The 24,667-nt window shown below is 35.2% G+C and overlaps 1 protein-coding gene across 1 annotated transcript in view; it reads left to right on the top strand.

Moving 5' to 3' along the window:
* VPS50 (VPS50 subunit of EARP/GARPII complex) overlaps positions 1-24,667 on the top strand; it is a 171,730-nt gene that overhangs the window by 142,336 nt on the left and 4,727 nt on the right. Inside the window, exons 22-27 of the mRNA XM_004475696.4 lie at positions 3,507-3,587; positions 12,252-12,400; positions 13,471-13,567; positions 14,593-14,751; positions 22,595-22,716; positions 24,415-24,604. Of these exons, the coding sequence (XP_004475753.2) occupies positions 3,507-3,587; positions 12,252-12,400; positions 13,471-13,567; positions 14,593-14,751; positions 22,595-22,716; positions 24,415-24,604 (798 nt within the window). The remainder of the gene's footprint in view (positions 1-3,506; positions 3,588-12,251; positions 12,401-13,470; positions 13,568-14,592; positions 14,752-22,594; positions 22,717-24,414; positions 24,605-24,667) is intronic.

Genomic DNA, 24,667 nt, shown 5'->3' with positions numbered 1-24,667 from the left:
TAGAAGACTCAATATTAAGAAAGCAGATTCCCCAAATTGATCTGTACATTTAATTCAATTTCAATTAAAATAGTAACAAAAAATTATTTTGAAAAAATTGACAAACTGTATTCAGAATTTATAGAAAATAAAGTGTCCAGAATAGCCAAAAATTTTTGGCTTAGATTTTTAAATTTAAAGACTTGCTGCAAGGCTACAGTAATCAAGACAGTGTAGTGTTGACTTAAGGATAGATATATAGATCAGTGTAACAGAATAAAGAGTCCAGACATATTTGCACACTTACATGATCAGTTGATCTCTGAAGGTAATTCATTGGAGAAAAGATAGTTGTTGTTTTTTTCCAATGAATAGTGCTGGAATAATTGGATATTATGTATAGAAAAAAACTTCAATCCCTCCTTACCTCATTACATACACAGAATTTAAATTAAATTTCCAAGTAAGGCGCACTGACAGGGTACCAAATTCCTTCCCTGCTTATAGTGTCTAGATGCCTCTAGAGCCCTCAGGAGCACCACTGTTTGAGGAACTGTTTACTGTTGCAGTCAATGAGATCCTGCTGAAATTGCATAAAGCGTAACATCTGGGATGACGTCCAGAATCACTTTGAAATTCATTTGACCCTTTGGTCAAGGTCTTTTTCCAAATGGATTACTAGTTGATGCTTGTTAATAATCTCAGTCCCAGAGAGGCTTATCCCCAGGAGTCATGTCCCATGTTGGGGGGAAGGTAGTGTGTGAATATGCTGAGTTTGGCTTAGAGAGAGGCAACATTTGAACAACAAGGAGGCTTTCAGGAGGTAACTCTTAGGCAATGTATAATACTAGTCTAAGTTTCAATTTCATAAGAAAAGGTTCATAAGTACAATCATCAATATCAAAGGCCTGGTGTAATGGTCTGTCTTCCTTCACTAGGTACTGCCCATGTATTCGGGATTTATGCCGTTCTATTAGAGAATGTAGCAGGACTCCCCAGGGAAGCTATAATTGGTGCTATACTTTTTAAATATGTGTCCCAGAGATTTAAATCTTTGGTTTTTTATGTGCCATTTGAGCCCTGACTCTGAGCAGAAGTGCAGCACCTACTTACCTGTTCACTGGACTCACCCAAGAAAACTAACAAAGAGATGATGATGAACAATGTCTATCCCAAAGAACAGAGTGTCTGCAACTACAAACAAGACAGTTCCATCCATCTGCCCCATCGGATCTAAGCCCTTTCTCAATTAGAAACAGAGTGGGCATCACCATCCCCAAATCCTCAAGACTGCAGAATGAATGATGGACTAAAGTAGACTTATTCCATTATAGACTTCTTATTCTAGCAATGGAAGAATTTGTATCATTAATAGAAAGGCAGTGGCCACCAGAGGTTCTATGGGGAGGAAGGGAAGAATAGGCGTACCAAGGGGGCATTTTTGGGGCATTGGAATTGTCTTGCATGACATTGCGATGACAGATACAGACCGTCAAAACCTATAAAATTGTGTGGGACAGAGTGTAAAATATAATGTAAACTATATTCCATGGTTTGTAGCAATGTTTCAATATGTGTTCACCAATTGTACCAAATGTACCACACTTATGAAAGATGTTAATGTGGGTAAGTATAGGAGGGGAGGGGTGGGACTTATGGGAATCCTCTGTATTTTCAATGTAACATTTATGTAATCTAAAGCTTTATTAAAATTTTTTTAAAAACTAAACATTTTAAAATTTAAAAAGACTCAGTAAGAAGACAAACAGCCCAATTTTTTTAATTGGCAAAAGATTTGACCAGATATTTCACAAAACATGATATTCCAATGGCCAAAATACATGTGAAAATAGGCTCTAGATCACTGGTCATCAATGAAATGTACATCAAAACCACTGTGATATACCACTACACATTCACAAAATGATTACAGTTAAAAGGATTGACAATATCAAGTATTGACAAGGTTGTAGAGCAACCAGAATACATATATATTGCTAAGAGAAATGCAAAGGTCCCTGTGGAAAACAGTATGGGAATACTTTGTAAAGTTAAAAATATATTTACTATAGAAACCAGAATTTTCACTCCTAGGTATTTTACCCAAGAGAAATGGGAACGTATGTGTGCAAAAACATGTCATGAATGCTCATATTAGCTAAGAACTGGAATCCAAATGCACATTGATGTGAATAAGTAAACTAATAGAGCTATATCCATATGTTAACCTATAAAAGAGCACAAAACACTAATAGACTTACAACATGGATTTATCTCAAATTATGCTAAGTGAAAGAAATCAAACACAACAGACTATACACTGTATGATTCTTTTTATATGAAATTTTAGAAAAAACTATATACACTGACAGCAGATCAGGGTTTAATAGTGCAGGGAAGGGATCAAGTGCAAAGGGCATGCAGACAATTTTATAGTAAGGAACTCCTCAGTATTTCAGCTATGTTGGTGGTTACTTATATACAGTTATCAAAATTCATGAAACTGCATACTTAAATTGTTGAATTTAATTATTTGTAAACAATACCTTAATGAATTAAGAAAAATAAATTGAGTTTATTTATAAAACTTAGAGAAATTAGTGCATGTGTAAAATTAGTCATGTTTTACTGCACCTTGCCATCACACAGCTGTTCTAGCTTTCTAATACATGGTATGTAAATGAATTCTCATTCTTGCATCTCAGATGGGAAAGGATGAGGAACAATGTATGTACATGCTTATGATTATGTATATATGTATGCACATTTTAATTCCTATGAATGCATAAGTGAGACTTATACTTTATAATTTACTATTATTGACATTATAAATGTTTTGGTTCATAGAGAACATTTGAACAGTTTTGCAGATGTCTAAATCTGTGATTGTCTCTAAATTAATTTTCATTGATTGAATCTCATACAAAGAGCGGGCTAATTGGCTCTCCATGTCTGAACTGTCAATTCTTCCTTCTCATTTATGCTCTTAAGTGAAAGCTTTAAAAAATGCTTTGGCTTTGTGGTTGTGAATAGAATACTATACTCTGATATAGAATATTAGACTTTGAAATGTTTACTAAGTGTAATAGAAAATTTCACTGATTTTTAAATGAGGATTTAGACTGTAATTTGTATAAGCAATATAAATTACAACACCCTACATTGCTATTCTATATAAATCCAACACATTGTACCTTAAATACAACACAGTGTACTTGTCTTTAAGCATATAAAGTCTCAAGTTTGTAACTAAAAAAACAACTTGTGAGAAAGAAATTCTGGTAAACTCTCTCCTTATAATTTATAAAATTGATGCATACATCTAAATGGTTGTTTTGTTCCCTTTAGGGCTAAGGTTTGACAACTTTGCTTGCTGTGCTGGAATTTTCAAATGCAATTTAGAAACCCTCAAGTCTAAGTGTCAGAGAGGAAATTCATCTGATACTTTACTTTAGTTAATTTGAAGTTACGATATTTGCAAAATTACCTCCAAAGTGATTTAATTTGCCTCACTTTTTCTTTTTCAGTTGGAATCAACGGGACTAGGCCTTAGTAGCAGTAGACTAAGAACAACTCTTAACAGAATACAAGAAAGCCTTATTGATCTAGTAAGTAATCAGTTTCTTTGGGTTTCATAAAATAGAAATTAATAATCCAATCAAGTACATATAAGCATATGTCTATACATATATTGAGTGCCTGTGTAATTGGTATTACACTAAGTACAAGTAAGAATTAAAATGAAGGTACTTACAGTCCAATTAGAGAGAGAACTAGTATATGTGAAAGAATATGTTCCTAACTATATCCAGTTCAAGTTGAGAGAGAAGAAGGAGTTATGTAATAAACTGATGTCAGAGGCTGACTAAAGGAGGAAGTGAAACTTCTGCTAGAATTTGCAAAACTGTTGTGGGTTTAGTGAGAAAGAGAAGAAAGAATGGCATTTGAATAAAGGTAGAGAGACTGAGCAAGAACCTTCAGGTGAGAGCAGGCCTTTGTTCAGATTTTGGGAGATCTTTGTGACTAGGGTACTGGTGTATGCTGAGGAGTTAAGTTATGTTGCAAAAAGTGTCTAGGCACACTTTATAAATGGCCTGGAAATTCAAAGAGAAAGTTGGGGTTTGATTTGCTGTGCAATAGGCAATCCTGGTTCTTGACTCTTCTGTTACATGATGAAATGCATGTTTTAAGGTTAGGTAGCATTAACACTGGGCTTTGTAGTCTTTAAGCTAACAGAACTATTTAAAATGAGATTTTTTTTTCTTGTAGTTGGTCACTGTAGCCAGAAATTTATATTATTTTTGATACATTTCTCTATCTGCATTAACCTCAGGATTCTCTAAATAGCCCTTATTTCATCATCTACCCAAACAGGCTATCATTTTCCTCTTTTTTTTAAAATAATTCTTGTATTGTTATTGAAGTTTTTATAAAGTATTATAATCATTTATTATTTTAAGAAATACTTATTGAGATAATTTTTATATTTCAGGCATTGTTGTAGTGCTAAGAAAGCATCAATGTACAGAATAGATAATTCCTGTTTTTCTTGTATTTTATTGGGACAGGCAAATAAACAAATACATAATATTGTATCAGATACCAACAAGGGTTAAGAAGGAAAATAAAGGAGAGTAAGGGAATAATCGATAACCTTAATAATCTGGAACCAACTAGAAGAATCAGTAGTTTCCTTGTATTTTTCCATGTCAGCTAAAATTTTAATAAACACTCATGTAATTTTATCTTCTCCATTGATACCCTCTAATTTCTGCTTCTCTTTAACTTGTAAAAAGGAAAATGGAGTCATTGTGGTTTTTAAAATGGCAGCTGAAATTGTTTGACGTATAGATTCAGTGTAAACTAAGAAAATTTGTTTGACACATCAAAGAAAATGTCTACAGAAGGGGGTCTGAATAGAGTAAGAGTGAATAGTAAAGGAAGGTGGTATAGGTGATAATGGCACCAGAATGTAGATATTAGATATCCATTTTGATAATTAAATTGTTTGCTTTAATACCGTTGTCAAATTTAAGTCTTTGATAATAAAAAATGTATTTTAAATTTGTCCAAGAAAGTCCATAAATATGAATTATCTTTGTGGTAGTAAATTAGTGGCAGGAAAGGCTCAAAAATGGAACTTTTGTCATGAGAATAAAATATGAAAGTTCCATTTCTTAAAGTTTCAAAGGATAATATCATTTTATTGTACTGGTATAAACTGGAACACTGATCTAATTTAACAAGTTGCTTTTCCATTTAAGTGTGCACATAAAGCACACATCATTTATTTATGTCAGCTTGACATTTTTTGTGACTCTCTTGCTGTCTTCAAGCAGATTTCCTTAAATGTGAAAACAAGAAACTTTAGTGTTTTAGCAAATAATTAGCGTAATTTTTATGCCTAAAATGCCAGTGTGAACTGGAGGGATACAATCCCAGTGATCTCTGAAATAATGTCTTTGTGAAACAGCTCTGTGAGTAAAGGGGGAATGCACCTTCCTATCACGTTTGTGTAGGTAGTAGGAAAGGAGGTAGGTATGGTCAAGCCCGGAGATCAACTGTGTTCCCCTCTCCTCCTGGTCTTTCACCACCTGATAGAGCACCATCTGTGTTCTATACCAAACTATTTCTATCCCAAATTAACTAGTTAATATTTAAATTCAAAGAAGCTTCTAGTTATTGTAAATATGTTCTATATTTGGTAATATATTCACAAAAGAATGAAATCAAAAGTGACTTGTATAACAAATGTGTGCTCTTCATGGTAATCATTGAACTATTTTGAATTTATTGGAGATTGCACAATATTGGCAGAAAGTTAATGTCAGTTTTTTTAGAACTTAATAATAAAATATTTTAAAAGTAGTGTTCGAAGCTTAGAAAAAGGCATCTCCAGATTTATACTCATAAATTCATGGAAGAAAACTTACCTGTGCTCATTTAATGTGTGTGGCTTTTATACAGATTATCAGCTTCTGTTTGAACCTCTCTAGCAGTAGGGAGCTCACTTGCCATCCAGAGCAGCACTTCTTGCCTTTTGACACCTTTGCCTGACAGAAAGCACTTTGTTAGGATGCAGCTAAATCTGTCTCTCTATAAGTATTTTCTGTTATTCACATTTCAACCCCATTGGGGCATTTTGGCCAGCCTAGCCATCTTGTCCAAGGGAGTTAATACTTTCTCCCATTCCTTTATTAGTTTTTCATGTTTCAGAGTTTCAGATCTCACCATTCTTTGACTTTTCTGAGATAAATATTCAAAATCATGACTAAACACAAAATACAGAGTGCTACAGGAGGTGTTGGAAGTAGACAGAAAGCAAGGAGATAGGTGATTAGGGTACAGATTCAGGGGATACAAGATATTTGTATAGCTATTTTTTATTTTACTAATTCATTTAATGCCTATGAACTTTGCAGTAGACTGATGGTCCCACTAGTGAGGAGGCAGATAAGGGATAAATAATTACCTTATTTAATGTCAAATAGTGTTGAGAACTGTGAAGAACTGTGTAAAGATGATAGAAGAGAGACCCTTCTGTGATGTTATTTGGGCATACTTGGGGCCTCTTTATTTTTTTGAACTCTGTATATTATGCCAGGTACAGTTATAGGAGCCAATAATACAGTTGTGGAATTTTAAAAAAGACAGATTCCCCAATCATACAGAGCTTATTTTTCTAGTAAGGAGAGAATCTTGGGGAAAAGTGTTTCAGGTCGAGGGAACAAAGTAATGCAAAGCCCTTAAGGTGAGGTAGCAAGATGAAACCAGACAGGTAGCCAGGGCCTAGATCATATAGGACCTTTGGACTTTATTCTCTGAGCAACATAGGAAGCCACTGAAAACCTTTAAGGAGAAGAATTGATATGTTCTAACTTAATAATGTTTAAAGGAGTATTATTTTGGCTGCTCTACCAGCCTTGAAGAGAGATGAGGTAACTTTGAACCAAGGTGATAGTGGAAGAAGTGGTGAAACAGGGAGGATCTGTTTTGAAGGTAGAGTCATTAGGATTTGTTGATGGATTGGAAGTGGGGTACGAAACCAAGAAGAGCTAAAGATAATGCATCACTTTTGAGGTAGAACAACTGCAGATTGGTGGTGCCATTGTTGGAAATAGAAAGACTTACAGGAGTGACATGTTTGAGGAAGACAAAGAGTTCAGTTTCAGATATGTTAAATACAGTTTGATGTTCTGAAGATAAGAGAGAGGTCGGGGCTAGGTTTATAAATTCTGCAATTACTGTCACATAGATGGCATTTCAAACTGTACGTCTGGATGGCATAATCTGGGGAGCAGAATATAAGATCTTGTAACTTTTTTTGGAGTGGGATAGATAAAAGCCTGATTGGAATGGGTTTGAAAGAGAATGAGATCCTGATGAGACATGTACAAGTGTAACCTAGAATGACCTCTAGAATAATTTTGAAGTCTCTTAGCCATACAAACTCATTTGTATTTATTCTTTCTCCCTTTTGGTTAAGGTCTTTGGCCAGTTGCATTACTGGTTGGTTTGGTAGTAATCCCTCAGTGACAGGGAGGCTCATCCCCCGGAGTCATGTCCCATACCAGTGGGTGAAGGTGGGGTGGGGCTAGGTAATGGAAGGTAATCCATTTATTTGCTGAGTTTGGCTTAGAGAGAGGGCACATTTGAGCAACAAGGAGGCTCTCAGGAGGTAACTCTTGGGCAATTTATAATACTAGGCTAAGTTTCAGTTTCAAAAGGAAAGGTTCATAAGTACAGTCATCAATATCAAGGGCCGGTCAGTGGTCCATCCTCCTTCACTAGTCACTACCCCTGTACTCAGGGATTCTTGCTGTCCCTTTAGAAAATGTGGCAGAACTCTCCAGCATGGGAATTCAATATTCAGTTTTTGTGTACAGCTCCACCCACTGTGACATTGCCCCTTGAAAACTTGAATTCCTTCATATTCCTTATAGGTATACCCCAAGTGAACCTCCTCTCATGTATCCCCCCGCCACTGACACCCCATACCAATGATCCTTCCCTGCCACAGTTGTAACCCTTTTGTGATCCAAAACTTCTTCACAAATGAAACCAACAAAATAACCGGATAAAATTAATTGTATTTAGTTCATACCAATGAGACAATAAAATATTTGTCTAAAAAAAAAAAATAAGAATACGAGGAGAGGAAGTAAAGACTATTATCACCACTGTCATCATCCTCATCAGTTCAACTAATTGATGGGCTCTTAATGCCCAGAGGCGTGCACAGCTTTTTTGATACAAAGATGATGAAACTGAACTCTGGTCTCCAGGATCTCACAGTAAGGTGGAAGAATTAGGAAACAGCTAATAAGGGCATTTTTTTTTTTGCCATATATCAACTTCTATACATATGTGTTTAGATAATGGGAATCAAAGTTAAGGTGCTAATTCTTGGGAGATAAATTTAGAGAAAGGATGTGAAATCTGCACTCAGGATTAAAAAATGAGGAAGAGATCTGGTAAGGTGGGAGTCTCAGTAGAGCAAGTAGTCCAGTGTGGCTAGACTTTAGGGTATGGAATACCTCAAAATGAGCCTGGCAAAGTAATTGGTGTGAGTTGTAAGGACTCATACCTTAGTAACAAGGTTAAACTTTTTCCTGCAGGGCATGGATAGTCATTTGAGGCTTTTTAACTGGGCAGAGGTGTGGTCAAATATGTCCTTTAGAAAGATCACATCTGTATTGTAAAAAGATAAACCAATTAACTGTGTGGAAACTGGAATAGAAACAGAAGCTGGAGGCAGAGATCTCTGTAAAGAGCTTTTAGAATAGTCCAGACGGGAAAGCTAATGGGCCCAGAGCCTCATTAAATAGTGGTATCAGAAAGAAATGATAGAGAGAGGTATCTGTTCAGGCATGTTTTAGTGACAGATTGGTTGGGGGAGGTGAGGAAAGAGAGTCAGGAGTGTTTCCAAGTTTCTCACTTGGACAGTCATTCGATGCGGATTAAATAAACACCAGAATTAAGTATTAATAGCACAGGCAACCAACTGACACCAAACAGTATCAAATTTTAATTGCTTGTGAATGTGTGTGTATGTGCAGGGGTGTGGTAATGATTTTCCTTTTAAGTAAAAGGAAATGAATGATGGAGTTACAACATTACTTAAGCTGCATAATTCCCTCATCCTGATTTTCCCTAGAGGAAGCTCAGTTGTTATTTCCCCAAATACTGTTTAAATACTAATTGAGCAGAGACTGTAAGGAGAAAATACCTTTAGTAGGAGGTATGATATAAAAAAGAGATAAAGAGGTATAAAGCCATTTTCTAACCAATTACTACAATTTATAAAAGTAAATTATATTTCCAGAGTCTTAATGTATTTTTTCTCTACTTTATTCTTACTGAAATAATTGGTGATTTTGAGTCTATAATTGAGTAATCCTGTTGAAGGAACGTTCTGGGTTTCTAGGTTCTTGGCTTCATTACAAGAAAGAATTCAGAGATGTTCTAGCTTAATGAGACCAGTAAAAAGAGTTTATTGAGAAACTAGAGAAGAGACATGGGAGTGGGTATGTTACAGGGTGAGACGCACAACCTGGGGCCCTTGGGTTGGCCTTCCTCAGCCTTTCCTCCTCCCGGCTCCCCATAGTAAGGAGGGATCTCAGCTATTTGCTCTCCTGATTGGCAGCCTTTCTACCTTCACCTTAGCTTTCAGGGAACCAGTAGGGAGGCCTTTCTGTTTGGAGTTATCCAGACTTTTTTTGATCCCAGGAGTTTCAAATGAGACCTTGTAACTAGAGTCTTGGTGGATTTTTCAGCTGTAATGGTTATGGCTTTGTTCTCAAGTCGCTGCCTTCCCTCGGGGGTTCTGGACGGGGTCTCATGACTTATGTTCTGACCAGCAGGGTTCCAGCTGTTCAGGGCTCTGTTCTGACTAGCCACCTGCCCTCATTTCCTATACTAACCTGCCTCAATCCTAGATTTAGGTTTTCAACAGTTTAAGATTTAATTGCATCCAATTTTTGCTCTAGTATTTTCTTTGAAGGACTTTTAAGCCCATTAAATATGTTTGCATTTACACATTTACTTATGCTGTCTGCTCATATATTCTGTACTTTAAACATCGTAATGGAGATAACCATTTGATGTTTTTCATACTTAAGCTAGTATGTAAAGTGCAAGGGTTTTATTCTACAATATTTGGGATCTCTTCTGCCCTTATTCTGTTAGTCAATCAAAATTTTTTAAATTTTTACTAAAGGATTGAGGTAGGGCATTGGTTGACCTATATTCAGATAATTTTAAGAAAACATAACACTTTTGTACTATAAGTTATTGCATAATTTGCATAACATTCTTTTAATTTTTCTTTTTGTAAATTTCTCTTATGAAAATTTTTTTCAGAATGCAATCAATGGAGCTTGTTGAGAAGTCAGCCTTGGAAAATCCCCTGTATACTCTAAAATTATAATGTTCTTTGCTAACTCAAGCTAACTGTTATTAGAAATATATTTGATTATAAAAATCATTCATGGCCTCACATAGAGTAGTGACTTGGGGATTATAATATCAGTATTGCTAGGAATCGTTTCTTGAAAGCCACTCTTCCATGGGAATGTGCTTTCTATAATGCAAAGGTTATGTTACTACCTTGACCTCTTTGCTTTCTTCCCCAAAAAAACAATATTTAAAACTTTATTTCTCTGACATTGCCTGTAGCAATTATTTAAGTAATTAACATACTAATATCAGTATTCTAAACAGTATTCTTAGGTGTTTGCTTTCCGAAGGGGAAGCTTTTTAACCTTAATGTATTTTATTGATATATGAAGAGTAGTTGGTATTTTGAATTGTCAGTCATCTGGTGCTGTCAGCTGCTCCAAGTAGCCAGTCTATTTATTACCTCCTTAGTTAAGACCTTCTCATGGCATTCCCTCTAAAAAGATTTTTAAAGAGTTCAGCTTTTTTCCACTTTTTCCCCCTTTTTTTTTAACGATCTATTTTATTTATTCATTTCTCCCCACCCCACCCCCATTGTTTTGCATTTGCTGTGTCCATTTGTTGTGTGCTTGTCTTCCTTTTAGAAAGGATGAGGAACCAAACCTGGGACCTCCTGTGTGGGAGGGTGGGGCCTAATCACTTGAACCACCTCCACTCCCTGCTTTGTTGAGTCTCTCATTATGTTTTTCCTCCTTGTGTCTCTTGTTGCATCATCTTGTTGCATCAGCCTGCTGCGCCAGCCCATCATGTCAGCTTGCTGTCTTGCTTGTCTTGTTTAGAAGTCACCAGGAACCAAAGCCGGGACCTCCCATGTGGTAGGCAGGAGCTCAATAACTTGTGCCACATCTGCTTCCCCCCTTTTTTCCTCTTTTTTGTTTTCTTCTGTTTGCTAAGAGCTCAGGAAAGAAAAGAGTTATTTGCTATGTATTGAAGGAAAGTTAAAAAATATATACATATCCCAGTGTCAGTCTAGATAGACTGTTTATAATAGAGGATATATTTCCATGGAGTCCAGGAAGGTTCAGGACTCACATCCGAGGACCTCCTTGCTTGGTATCAGAATACTTGGAAAGGCAAATTAGTAATGAGAGGATCGTAGTGAGCATGGCATCAAATGAAAGTAAAACTGAATGATTTGAACTCTGATAAATTTTCCCTACCTCAAGATATCATTATTGTTGACTATACTGACGTTTACCCACACAGGGATTTTCTCCTGGTTAATGCTGAGGAATCCAGCACACTAGGCTCTTTGGCCATCCCTTTAATTTGTTTACATTGACCTTCCTTCTCATTACTAATCTGTCCCTACACATCCCAATACATTTTATTCTGTTCCAGTTTATAGTTTTTATTTTAGTCCTGCCTTCTTGAGATCCTACCAAGTTTACCTTAATTAAGATTTGGGTGTGAAATGGTTAATCCCATCATATTTTAGTTTTTACCTGCTAGACTCTCAGAGGGCACCTCATTTCCCTCATTTACAAGTTCTCGGAGAGCATCTCACTATTGTCTCTGAAACATCTTGCCTAATTCATAAAGATTCCTTGTCTTGTCAGACTTTGGTTAGGCATAGATGGTAGTATGTAGTGTTGAATGATATTATGCAAGTATCATTTTCACTTACTGGAAAAAAGGAAAATGTCAGTAGTTACAAAATATAAAAGCAGAACAAGAAGAACCTTAACTAAATTTAATTAATATATGCCATAGAGTATTTTAATTATAGTTCCAGTTTTGTCAAAAGCACATGGTTTATTGCTATTAGGTTTGCTATTTCAGGTTGTATGTATATGTGTGTGATGCTTTTTCAGGAAGTTTCGGCTGATCCTGCTGCCACTCTCACAGCAGCAGAAGAAAGAAAGGAGAAGGTCCCGAGCCCACACCTCAGTCAGCTAGTGGTTTTGACATCTGGAGATACGTTATATGGTTTGGCAGAAAGAGTGGTAGCCACAGAATCCTTGTAAGTTGTTACAGACAGTTCCTTTGCCATAAAATATTTAAGGGAAGGTATAAAAGTAAGCACTAAAGAGATCCATGTACTGTTTCTAAATAACATTTATGTATTTCTGAGAAGTATATCCTAAAATAAATTACCAATTGATTTTTAAAACTGTATGGTTAGCTTTCAGTTATATAAATGGAGGAAAGGATATCTTTTAAGTGTCAAGCATTAGTAACATGAGCCTTGCTTTAAGGGAATCTTTAAAAAAGTGTCGCAGAGTTCATATTTTATGTTTATTACAACTGGAAAACTCTGATGTACTTTCATTTTCCTATTGATTGATGACAGCAGATTCTAGAGAAACTGGAGCTCTGTTGTCAGTTTGGTGTTAAAAATAGTTGACCCTTTGTATCAGAAAGAGTGCTTCCTGGTCTTGTAAATCCCCAATTTTGATAATACAACAAAATGAAGTCGTATATAACTGAAGAGGTTTTGCATATATAGCAAAAGTAGAGATAAACAGTGCCCCATTGCAGAGTGGCTGGAGGCTTATTGATGAGCCAAATGACTCCCACTCCTGTACACCAGCCTCCCACACCAGGAGTTCACTTGAATACTGCAACCTAAAACAGTTTGCTGTGTGTTATAAATGTTTGGGTTACTTTTGAAAACTCTCAGGTGTTAAAAGCTGTGAATTCCAATAGTCTGTTGTGTTTAATTAAAAGGGATCTTTAAAAGAAATCCTTCCAAAAGAAATGCAAATGTATTCTCTCTTCAGTCTTTTTTGTTAACCTGTGCTAATATCTTAATTGCAAAGCAGCATAACCCACACCTTGTGGTAACCAGATTAGCTCCTTTGAAGTTATCCTTCTTTCACCTTAGCTTACAGTCCAAAAGTTTAGCTTTTGTTATTGTATAGATTGGAAATGATTGAGTTAAGTGGTATTTACAAGGTAGATCGCTGAAATAGAAAATAATTTTAATTCTTAAAGTTTGCATTAGAGATCTTAATGATGATTTATAAAAGACATTTGACAGGCTCTGCACCCTGCACTTCTTTTATACAGTGGGTTATTTATTCCCTTTAGGGTATTCTTGGCTGAACAATTTGAGTTCCTTCAGCCATATCTGGATGCTGTGATGCCTGCAGTGAAAAAACCCTTTCTGCAGCAGTTTTATTCCCAGGTCAGAGTTGGTCTTGTATATAATCTTACCTGTGAGCAAAATAGGGTGGTCACATATTATTTATTTAGGTATTTTACTAGTGGTCAGTTCAAATTACTGGGTCAGCTGAATTAGAATCTTCATTTAATCATTAATAAATACCCGTATTAAATATAGCTTTTGTTCTAATGAGAAAGAGCTAATAAAGTATGTGAAGTGTTATAAGGGGAAAGAACAAGGTTTTGTAACAATAAATGGCAGCATATTTAACTCAGAGTGGAGAAGGACATGGGTGTGATTGGGAGAAAGTTGTCCAGAAAGGCTGTCTGGAGGATGTGATATGTCAATTAGATGAGCTGGGTAAAGAGGGGGATTTGAGAGTATATTCTAGACTAAGGGAATGGCAAATATGAAGGCCAGAAGGTGAGACAGCATGGTGTATATGATCAGATAAGGAAAAACTCAACTTGTCAAAGCAGGGAAGAGGCTAGAGAAAAGAAAAATGGTGGAAGTGGTAAGTAGGAACCATATAATATAGAACTCTCTCAACCAAGAGTTGGGCTTTATTTATTGAAGACACTGGGAAAATCGAAGGTTTGAAACAGGTGTGTAGCATGCTCAAATATGTGTTTGAGAAAGAGTTCTCTGGCAGCAGTGTGAAGAACAGACTTCAGGTGACGAGCCTAGAGGCAGGGAGACCAGTTTGCAGGCTGTTGCAGATGAGAGATGATGGAATCCTGAACTGTGTTGTTGGGAGTGGAAATGGAGGGAAGTGAGAGAATTTGAGAAATATTTCCTAGTATCCAGGAAAATCTGTAGTTTTATAGTTGTAGTGTCACTGTCCTCAAGTTAACTGAAAGATTCAGTGTTATACTTTGAGGAAGGCCTTTGCCCACAAGTTAAAACTATTTTCATAATTTAAATCTCCAAATGTATAGTGTTTTAGTTTCAGATATGGTATATACTAGAAACCAGGGCAAAATATTCTGGACAAACTAGGTACTTTAAGGAAGTAATTGTTTTTATTTCTATGAAATTTATTTCAGACAGTCTCAACTGCCAGTGAACTGCGCAAACCAATATACTGGATTGTAGCTGGTAAAGCTATTGATTATGAACAGATGCTGCTCCTAATGGCTAATGTGAAATGGGACGTAAAAGAAATTATGTCACAGCATAACATATATGTAGATGCATTATTAAAGGCAAGTACCTGGGAAACATTTTTGTTAAAGATCATTCTACTGTGATTGCAGCTGTTCTAAAGTATTAAGGTTATAGTTATTGCCACATTTCTAGCTTTGTGGTATTAATTAAGGTTCCTGAATTGGAGTAGGCTTACTTTCTGAATTTTGTGTGTGAATTTTAGATCCAAGAATACTTTGTAGATTTTTATTTATGCTCACTAATTTCCCATGTTGAGTTAGAGTTTGACTTTTGCATGCCATGGCTGACTGTGATAATCTCAATAGCCATGATTCTACTGGCAAAAAGATATTTCTATCTCATTAGAAGATATTTCTTTAGTTCAGTTTCTGTATTTTTTAGCAAAGACTATACCCCTGAATTACCTCCAAGTTGATTTTTCTAGAAATTACATTACTTTCATAATGTGTCATGCAAATTTAAATACCTCTTTGCATTTAATGACTTCCATTTATAATTTTCCTTGAGAGGATTAGTTTATACATCAATATGTATTTATAGGTCACCTAATGTGCTACACACTGATAAAGGTGAAAGCAGTATAGTTGTGAATTAAGGAACTTCCCTGCCTTCAAGGAATTTAAATCCAATGTGAAAATAGCAGTAAATAAATAAATTAAGGTATAAAGGGGTTGAGTAGTGCTGTGAGAGAAAAAAAGAAAACAAGGTAGCAGAAAAGGATAAGGAGAGAAGGTGTGGATGGAGGAAGAATACCTTTTATTTACTATGACCAGAGGAGGATTCTGATAATATGGCAGTTGAGCAGAGGCCTGTAGGCAGCAAGGAAATGGGACATGTGGATTTATGAGGAGAAGAAAGAACACCTAAGAAAATAGAAATAGCTTTCAGAAAAGTTTTGTTTTTAATTTTTGTCAATGAAAAGAAAATTGGCCTCACAGCTGTCCTCATCTGGTGTTACAACTTCATATCAGATTTTAGTCAACCCACCAACGCACAAGCCGCACCAACTCACAACCTGCTACCAACTCACAAGCTGCAATCGTTTTCTTTGTTAGAAAAGTTGTGCGTTTATAGAACAGTCATGCATAAAATACAGGAATTCCATAAACCATCCTATTATTAACACTTTGTGTTAGTATGGAATATTTGTTAGAATTGATTTATGTACATTATTATAATTGTACTATTAACTATACTCCATGGTTTGAATTAGGATTCACTGTGTAGTATATTTCCATGGATTTTTAAAAAAAATTATTCTGTTATCATATATACAATCTAACATTTCCTCTTCTAATCATACTCTGGCTTATATTTCACTGCTATTAATTGCATTCAAAATGTTTTTCTACCATCACACTGTTCATTACCAATTGATTTTCATCAATCCAAATAGGAAACCTGTATATTTTTAAGCCTTAACTTCCTGTTCCCTATCCCCACTTCATTCCCTGGGAACCTACATTCCAAATTCTGACTCTATGAGTTTGTGTATTCTAACTGTTTCAAATCAGTGAAATCATACAATATTTGTCCTTTTGTGTCTGGCTGATTTCCCTCGACATGATATCTTCAGGGTTCATCTATGTTGTCGCATATATCAGGATTTCATTCCTTTCTACAAGTAAATGACATTCCATTGTATGTGTTTTTATTTATCTACTTATCCATTCTTTGGTTGCTTCCATCTTTTGGCAGTTGTGAATAATGCCTCTATGAACAATGGTGTACAAATATCTGTTCAAGTTCCTGTTTTCAATTATTTGTGGTATATAGCGAGTGGTGGGGTTGCTGGGGTACATGGTAGTTCTATACTTAGCTTTCTGAGGAACCTCTACACTGTCTTCCACAGTGGCTGCGCAATTTTTCATTCACACCAGCAATGAATGAGTGTCCTATTTCTCTACATCCTCTCCAATACTTATTTTACATTTTAAAAATAGGAGCCATTCTTTTGGGTGTGCAGTGATATCTCATTGTGGTTATGATTTACATTTCCCTGATGGCTAATGATGTTGAGCATATTTTCATGTGATTTCTGGCAATTTGTCTTCTTTGCAGAGAAGTCCATTCCTAAAAGATATTGGGCTGTAGTTTTCTTTTCTTGTGATATCTTCATCTGGCTTTGGTATGAGGATGATGTTGGCCTTGTAGAATGAATTGAGTATTTCCTCCTCTTCAATTTTTTGGAAGAGTTTGAATAGAAACGGAGTTGTCCTTTTGGAATGTTTGGTGAAATTCCCCATGAAGCTACTTGTTCCTGAGCTTTTCTTTGTTGGGAGGTTTTTGATTGCTGATTCATTCTCTTCACTAGTAATTGATTTGTTAAAGATCTATTTCTTTTAGATGCAGTGTATTTAGAGTGTTTTTTAGAATTTGTTCATTTCATTTAGGTTATCTAATTTATTGGTGTACAGTTGTTTCATAGTATCCTCATAGTCCTTTTTATTTCAGCAGTGTCAATAGCAATGTTCCCCTTTTTTGTTTCTGATTTTACTTATTTGTATCCTCTTTTTCTATGTCAGTCCAGCTAAAGGTTTGTCAATTGTATTGATCTTTTCAAAGAACCAACTTTTAGTTTTGTTGATTTTTTGTTTGTTTTCTATTTCATTTATGTCTGCCCTAATCTTTGTTATTTCCTTCCTTCTGTTTGCTTTAAGATCAGTTTGCTCTTCTTTTTCTAGTCTTCTAGTTTTGAGGTTACATCTCTGATTTTATTCTTTTTTAATGTAAGCATTTGAAATATAAATTTCCCAGTCATCACTGCCTTTGCTGCATCCCATGAGTTTCTGTTTGTTGTATATTCATTTTCATTCATTTCAAGATAACGTCCTTATAGTGCTTCTGATTTCCATTTTAATGCATTGATTTTTTAATAGTATGTTGCTTGTTTTCCACATATTTGAATTTTCCATTTCTCTGACTTTTATTGATTTCCTGCTTCATTATGTTGTGTATACAGAATATACATTATATGATTTCAGTATTTTTTAATGAGACTTACTTTTTGACCTAACAGAAGAATGATACATGTACATTTGAGAAAAATGTGTGTATTCTGTTTTTTTGGGTAAAGTGTTCTATGTATGTCTGTTATATCTGGTTGGTTTCAAGTATCATTCAAGTCTTGTGTTTCCTTAATGATTTTCTGTCTAAATGGTCTATCCAGTATTGAAAGTGGTATATTAAAGTCTCCTACTATTAATGTAGAACTATCAGTTTCTCTCTTCAAATCTGTTGGTATTTGCTTCATATATTTGGACTCTACTGTTATCAGTGTTATATCTTCTTGTTAAATTATCCCCTTTACCAGTATATAATGACCATTTTTGTCCCTTGTAACTGTTTCTGACTTAAAGTCACTCTTTTCGTTTACTACTTAAATGGTATATATTTTTCCCATCCTTTCATTTTCAACCTATTTGTATCTTTGAATTTAATATGAATCTCTTGTAAACAGTAATATAGTTGAGTCATGTTTTTTTTTTTACCCATTCTGCCAATCTCTGCCTTTTGACTGGAGAGTTTAATCCATTTCCATTTAAAGTCACTACTTATATCTTATGCCATTTTGCTGTTTAGCCTTTGTAAGTCTTAAACCTTTTTTGTTCCTCAAGTCTATTATTAGGGCATAGTTTTATATTCATTTAATTTTTTGTGTTTTACCATATTGAGTGAGTTTTCATTTCTCTCTGGACATACGTCTTATCTGTTTTCCTTGTTAACAATGGCTTAAAATTTAATCTCCTAAATATGTAACAGTCATGTTTGGTTTGATACCAACTTAATAACATGCATCTTTCCTACACCCCTCTGTCCCCACATTTTATTTTTTATATTTGTTGCCACTTACATCTTTGTACACTGTACATCTAAAACTGTAGATTTATCACATTTTATGCTTTTGCATTTTAGCAACTGTAGGAAGGAAGAATTGGAGTTACCTACCAAACAATATACTACAATAGTACTGGCATTCATAATTATCCAAATGGTTACCTTACCTCAGGTCTTTATTTCTTTATGTCACTATGAACCACTGTCTAATGTCCTGTCCTTTAATTCTGAAGAATTCTCTTTAGCATTGCTTGGAGGGCAAGTCCAGTGGTGATGAACTCCCTCAGCTTTTGTTTTTCTGGGAATGTCTTAATCTTTTCCTTCATTTTTGAAAGAAAGCCTTGCCAGATATAAAATTCTTGTTTGGCAGTTATTTTCTTTCAGCACTTGGAGTATTCAACTCACTGCCTTCCTGCCTAACTGTTTTCTGATCAGAAATTGGCACTCAGTCTAATTGGGACTCCCATGTACGTAACACATTGCTTTTCTCTTACAGTTTCAGAACTCTTTCCTTACTGTTTGACTTAGTGTGATTGATATATGATGGGGTATAATTTTTTTTTTAATGTTTATCCTGTTTGGTGTTCTCTGGGCTTCTTGGATATACATATTCACATCTTTTGCTAAGTTTGCAAAATTCTGTTATTATTTCTTTGAATATTCCTTCTGCCCTTTTCTGTCTTTCTTCTCCTTCTAGGGCTCCCATAATGTGTGTATTGGTACATTTGATGATGTTCCATAGGTGCTTAGATGACTTTTGCTTTCAGTAATTTTTTTTTCATTTTGTTTCTCAACTTAGCTCATTTCATGTGTCATGTTTCACTTTCACTGATTTTTTCTTCTGCCAGCTCCAATCTGCTCTTGAAACCCTCCTGGGCATTTTTCATTTCAGTTACTGTGGTCTTTGACTCCAGTAGTTGGTTCCTTTTTAAAATTTCTATCTCTTTACTAAAATTCTCATATTGCTCATTTATTGTTTTCCTGGTACCCTTTATTTCTTTGTAGCTTCTTTTATCTCCTTGAGCATTTTTATGATCATTTTTTTAAAGCTTTGTTCAGAATGTCCATATTCTGGTTTTCCTCATTGGTGTTTTCCGGAATTCATCCTTTTCCTTTGGATTGGTTGCCATTTCCTATATATTTGTCTTGTACTCTTGTTGCACACTGTACGTTTTAATGTTTTAAAATGTAAACTCTGGTATTTATTCCCTGAGATGTCTTTTTTCTTGATTCTGTAACCATCTGAGGATAAGACAGATTTTCTTGAGCTTTAGCCCTTTTAATCGGAAGGTCTACCCAAGGTGAATGCATTGTGCATGATTTTTCCTCTCTTTGGGGGCATCTCTCTTGTCCTGGGCTTTTGGTTTTTCAGGAGACAGACTTCCCTCTCTGTGTTTGAAGCTGTCAGTCCTTTGCCCCACACTGCCTGCCTCTATAATTTCTCACGCTCCTTTCCTTGTCTCAAACTGCTTTTCCCTAGAGAACAAATTCTGGGAGGTTGGACATGCTGGAGAGGACTTTCCCAAGTCAGTCTTGTTCATCTGAAAAAGGTCCAGGGACCCAAGGAAGGGTCGCAGACCACTTCCAAAGTGCACTGAGAAGGGGATCAGGTAGTGCACCAATAGCTTCTCCTGTGGCTCCCCAAACAGAGCTTTCCTACCCTGCCTAGCAAATGCAACCCTTCAATTAATGAGTCCTGTGCAGCCCTGAGGAAGCATGGTATCCTTAGGACTCTACTGCCTTTGCCCCAGTTTGGGCAGGTTGCAACCATGGCTCTCGTCATCTTTGTCCTGATGGGTTCGGTGGCTGCTACTGCCTTTGTCTGGGGTGTATTAAAACAGTGGCTGTGCCCTTAGAGCCATACCCCCAGTGATCCAAAATCACTAATCAAAAGCTGTGACTATTGATCAGCCATGCTCACTCCTTGTCTTGGAGATGATTTTTACCTTTCTGCAAACTAGGCAGGGGTCGGACCTCACCCTGTCTTTGAGTGTAGGGAATGGGTACTGGTCACCACTGCATGGAGAGAGCAATTTAATGTTCTTTACTGTAATTTATCAGGCTCTTTCTCTTGCTCTTTAGTGGATGCTATACAATGTCTTTCTGGTCTCTGAAGTTTCAAAATAGTTCTTTCAGAGTGCCTGCCTATTTAGTGGTTCTTTCTGTGGAAGGACTGAGATCTTTTTGATAACCACTTCCATAAGCAAATATCATGTCTTTTCCAAATTAAAGTGCCATATTTACTATAATATTGATACATTTCTTAACCATTTAACATGTATAAATCACTGCTACCATTTTTATCAGAGTCCTTCCTCTTTTTTTAATATGCTACTGATGAAGTTTTTGAGTGAAATGCCCCTTAACACATTTTTCCCCATTTAAAAAAGAAAGAAAAGAAAACTGACCTTCTTGAACTTCTGCCTTGTATTTCATTTACACAAATGTTCTTATCCCAAGGCAGTAAATAATAGCCTGGGACACTTCAGAACCAATAAACAGAAATAGCATTATAGTTTATTAGTGTGCCAAGTCTGATCAATGTATTGAATCCTTCTGCAGGGCTGGATTGAAGACTGCAAGGTTGTGGCCAGACTGCAGGAACTGAGGGTGCGAAGACCAGTTAACAGTGTCTGGGGTTTAGCATGGGGCTCTAATAGGTGTGTGACAGCAAGGATGCTCTATTTTTGCTACCTTGGAATTCAGGCATCATTGATCTTAAAAGATAAGGGGAGACTTTGATTTCTAGAGCACCCGGGAGATTTCAATGAGAATTTTAATTTGGAATTAAAAGATGGGAAATACAATTTATAAGTATTAATACTCACTCCCCTTTTTATTAACATTGTTTTTGAAAAGTTGATTGTTTTTTATGATCTGCTAGCCATGGTACTCAGAGGGATGTAAGGAAAAATAGACTTCTGCACTCAGTGAATATATATATATGTATGTTTGTATGTATACTCACACACACACACACACATACATATGTATCCTAGAAGGTGCCTCCTTGCTTCAGTTATTCTTAATTTCCAGAAACATGAATAGTATAAGAAAGAATCAGCGTTATGCAGATTGTTAACCTGAACTCAATTTTTAGGAGCTTATCTTTCCTACCCACAGATAAAGTGATAACTTCTGTTTTTCCTAATCCAAATAATTAGCTAAATCTGCTTTTGTTGTCCCAAAATATTCATCTGTAAAATGAAATGCATTTATCATTCAACACGTCTTCTTGACCATTGAATTTAGCAATGAAATCAGTAGAATGCCATTTTATACTGTAGAATGTCATTTTATACAAGCTATACACATAACTTTATCTTTAAAATAAAATATTAATGAATAGCTTTTTATCATGAAATCCAAATGAGAGTTTACTATAAGTGAATACATAAATACAGTAGCAAATATTACTGTCTACTAGAGCCATGAAATGAAACAATAAAGTAGTTATTTAACTGTGATTTTCAACAATGTAATTAGGGTAGTTAATAGAAAACATTTTATTTCATTTTTTTTCCCTTGGACTAAAAATTTGCAACTGTGTCATGACTTGAATTTCTCTGTATTCAATTAGTTTCTTTCAGCAAATGTTTAGGAAAGATAATTTATTAGATTGTTCTCTAGTGTGTATAGCCACAGATTATAAGTAATTCACTCTGAGTTGCAAGCTTTTTTATAATTTTTTAAAAACTAGATTTCTGAAAGATATTTTAGGTTATTCAGCTCTTTTAATCTGTACTGACAACCATAGGAACAGTTGCAATGTAGAAATTATTTGGGCATTGTTAACATTGTCTAATCAGTTAATGGCACTTATTTCCTTTGAATGAAATTTAGTGTAGTCTCTGTTAACGCTGTACTATATTCAAATTGGTATACTTTTTCTTGAGTTTTCACACTAAATCAGAATTATCTTTGGCATCCTCTCTCATTGTTTTTGATTCTGATTTGTCTAAATCTTATTCATGATACTTTGGTGAGAAAGTAATGTGGCATTATAATGATATTCACATATAACCATGATGTTTGTCTTCTTAGGAATTCGAACAGTTTAACAGGCGGCTAAATGAGGTTTCTAAGAGAGTCCGGATACCCTTGCCTGTGTCTAATATACTTTGGGAACATTGTATACGACTGGCTAATAGAACTATAGTGGAAGGGTAAGTTTTGCATGAAGGAGTCTGTTTCTTAAATGATAAATTATAATATATGAGCATAAAGACATGATGATAAATAGTAGACAATCCATAATAATTCAAGTTTGACTTTGAAATATAATTAGAGAAGAAACCTTAAAAGCCACTGTGCCTGCCTATGATTTTGCTTTCTCTTCTTGCTGGTGACTGAGAACTAGCTAGTAGATGAGTGAGGATTGACCATCAAATAGTTATCTGAAAGTTAAACCAATGATAACTCTTATTACCTAAGAATGTAACTATGATGATGATTATAGTGAACATTTATTGAGCACTATGTGCCAAAAACTAAACACTTAACAGGATTATTTCACCAAATCCTGACAAAAACTATCTTTGATAGGAATTATTATTTTTTATTTTATCAGTAAGAAAACAGGCTCAGAGTGGTTAGGTTATTTGTCCAAGATCACACAACTTTTAAGGAAAGAAGGCATAAGAACTTCTGATTTCCTGATGCTTAAAGTCAGTACTCGTAACAATTATATCACTGTCAACAATAATCCTAATTATGCCATATAAATCTGCAAATCTTACATGTGTGGAGCTTACCTACCATCTATCAATTTGTTCAGCTACTCAGAGACCATGCTTACTGTGCACATAATGTGGAGAACAGAAATAAGAACCATTGATCCTTTTTAATATCCTTGAAAACAAACAGCTCTTTCAAAGACCATCTGTGGTGTAGAATTGCATGCTGATTGAATGTTCATGGTATTTTTTGTCTGATTCCCTTCAGTTCTTGTTCATTATAAAAAGAATGTTTTAAAAGTAGAAAGGTAATAGTAATAAGCTGACAGCAGTTTGGCACTTTGAAACAATGAATGCGATAAAGGGTAAAATGGCTCTTGTTTTCCATCATGCCTGAGAAGTATTTTTGGTAAATTTAATAAAATAGAAAAGTATATATGTTAGGTTTTTGTATAAACACTTTTTAAAGGAAAATTTTGGTCACTTTAAACTGTATAAACATGAATTTTCTTGCAAATTTCCTTAGGGAAATCATTCCCTACAATTAAATTTTCCATGTTTGGTATGATTGATTAAAAGAATGAGACTCTTAATAAATTTATTCTTACTGCTAGTCCACCATAAAACACTGTCTTAGTAGTATGAGTTGTCAGAATAAGTCTGTAAAGTGTTCTATCTTGAAAAAATGTGTATATATTTTGTAATTTATATGCTTACATGTTTCTTGGGTTATTGAATATTCATGGGGGAGTCATTTCATTTTTTTCATTGCATTAAGTAGTTACAATATTTTATGAAAACTGAGACTACTTCGGACTATTCGTAGCCCCATTTTATAAATGATTCTTGACAACCTGATTACCTAGAATAACAGTTTAACTTTCTTGTGGACCATTATATTAATTTGTTGTTGATAACTATGGTCTTTAAATCAACACAGAACCTTTAGAATTTATTCAGTCTCTGCTTTGCCAATGAGGAAACCAAGGCCCAGGTAGGTAAAATGACTTTAGGGCCCAAATATAACCCAATCTTTCTGACTCAGAGATCATGTACCCTTTCTTACCTGTAACCCTTTCATATCTGGAAAATCTGTCTAAATATGGTTTGATACAGGTTTTTTATAAGTACTTAAAGACTTATTTTCTAAACATGCCATCCTTTTATTATTATTATTTTGTATCTTAGCTATGCCAATGTCAAGAAGTGTAGTAATGAGGGTCGTGCCTTGATGCAATTGGATTTTCAACAGTTTTTAATGAAACTTGAAAAGCTAACAGATATCAGACCCATTCCTGATAAGGAATTTGTGGAAACTTATATTAAAGCCTACTATCTGACTGAGAATGATATGGAGCGCTGGATTAAAGAACACAGGGTGAGAACTGGAAAACCATTAAATTTTTCATTCCTTTTCCTTCATGTTATTCTTGCCTGGTAT

The sequence above is a fragment of the Dasypus novemcinctus genome, chromosome 5 (genome assembly GCF_030445035.2).
Source record: "Dasypus novemcinctus isolate mDasNov1 chromosome 5, mDasNov1.1.hap2, whole genome shotgun sequence".
Taxonomy (NCBI): Eukaryota; Metazoa; Chordata; class Mammalia; order Cingulata; family Dasypodidae; genus Dasypus; species Dasypus novemcinctus.
The sequence above is the reverse complement of the archived record's forward strand: the minus strand, read 5'-3'. Positions and strand labels throughout refer to the sequence as shown.